General features: G+C 35.2%; 1 protein-coding gene across 1 annotated transcript; it reads left to right on the forward strand.

Annotated features, from left to right (window-relative positions):
- Positions 1 to 359: 359 nt before the first annotated feature.
- On the forward strand, positions 360 to 1082 carry LOC9298229 (mitochondrial adenine nucleotide transporter ADNT1). Its single transcript, XM_021024212.1, has 2 exons — positions 360 to 575; positions 671 to 1082. Exons 1-2 carry the CDS (start codon positions 414 to 416, stop codon positions 752 to 754), a joined length of 246 nt encoding a protein of 81 aa, XP_020879871.1. The 5' UTR covers positions 360 to 413; the 3' UTR covers positions 755 to 1082.
- Positions 1083 to 1345: the final 263 nt, after the last annotated feature.

Here is a 1345-nt window from a genome sequence, read left to right on the forward strand (position 1 = left end):
GAGCTAGATCCGGGGTTGTGTCTGTCAAGGCCTGATCCAGTTTTTCCTTTTTCTCCTCTATCGTCTTTTGGTTGTTCTGATTGTGTTTCCTATGCCACTTCTGGATAGCTTTCAAATATTTACGACTCTTTTTTGTCATGGAACTATGTCTATAGGTTTCAAATATTTGCATTGTAAACAGTTTTTCATTATCTATAAAATATTTACAATTTATGCGATTGAGTAACACATATCTGAAAATGGTGTAATATTAGTAATTATCTGTCAAAAGTATAAAACTCGTCGTCACGCACTCACGTTTACCGATTAAGGGAAGCACGTCGATTTTGAAGAATAATAATGAGATAATCTTAAAAAGGATACGTAAAAGTTAAATTTCAATTGCTTATCCACTGGATGTGATTCGTAGGAGAATGCAAATGGTCGGGTGGAAAGATGCTTCCGCTGTTGTTACAGGCGAAGGGAGAAGCAAAGCTTTGCTTGAATACACTGGTATGATGGATGCATTTAGAAAAACAGTTCGTCATGAAGGCTTCGGAGCATTGTACAAGGGTTTGGTCCCCAATTCAGTGAAGGTTTGTCTGATAACAAAGCCCTATATCTTGATCTTCTTATTAGATGAACCAATTTTTCTCATGGAAGTTAAATGTTGTTTGTGTTTCTTATATAGGTTGTACCATCCATTGCGATTGCATTTGTGACATATGAGATGGTGAAAGAAGTTTTAGGAGTGGAGTTTAGGATATCAGACTGAGTCACATTTGATATCTCAATACGTTTCGCCGACAAGAAAACGCACTTCTATTTTTGTAGCCAGAGGAGACAGAAGAGAAGTTCAACAAATTTAGGGGGCTTTATTTATCTCCTTTCAACATCCGGTGGGAAGGATAAAAGGCTATAGGGCTTAGCCAAACTCTTTTTTTTTTTTTTTTTCTCTTCTACTTATAGATGATTGGGTTTATGCTTTTATGCTGAATCAAATAAGTCAGTGGCCAACTACATTTGGTACTGCAGTTTGTGCTACAACATGTTTGGGCTGCTCTTTTCTCATTCAATTATTTACACTGTTGTTATGACTCTTATTGGTTACTTTGCGATTTAGTTGAATAATTCTGCGATTCTGTACTTGGCTTATGAATTTGTATCATGTAAAGGACTAAAGGTGTAAGGCAAATTTCATGTGTGCGCGAATTGTTGAACAAAGACACAGCCAACTTCATAATAATATCTATATCCATTCCTAGGAAACAAACTTCATAATTGGAGAATATTTTCTCTACATCCTAAGAATACATATTTAGTAAAATAATGTAAAGATTATTGCATATTGGATCGTAATTATATA

This window comes from Arabidopsis lyrata (assembly GCF_000004255.2).
Source record: "Arabidopsis lyrata subsp. lyrata unplaced genomic scaffold ARALYscaffold_1089, whole genome shotgun sequence".
NCBI classification, from domain to species: Eukaryota; Viridiplantae; Streptophyta; class Magnoliopsida; order Brassicales; family Brassicaceae; genus Arabidopsis; species Arabidopsis lyrata.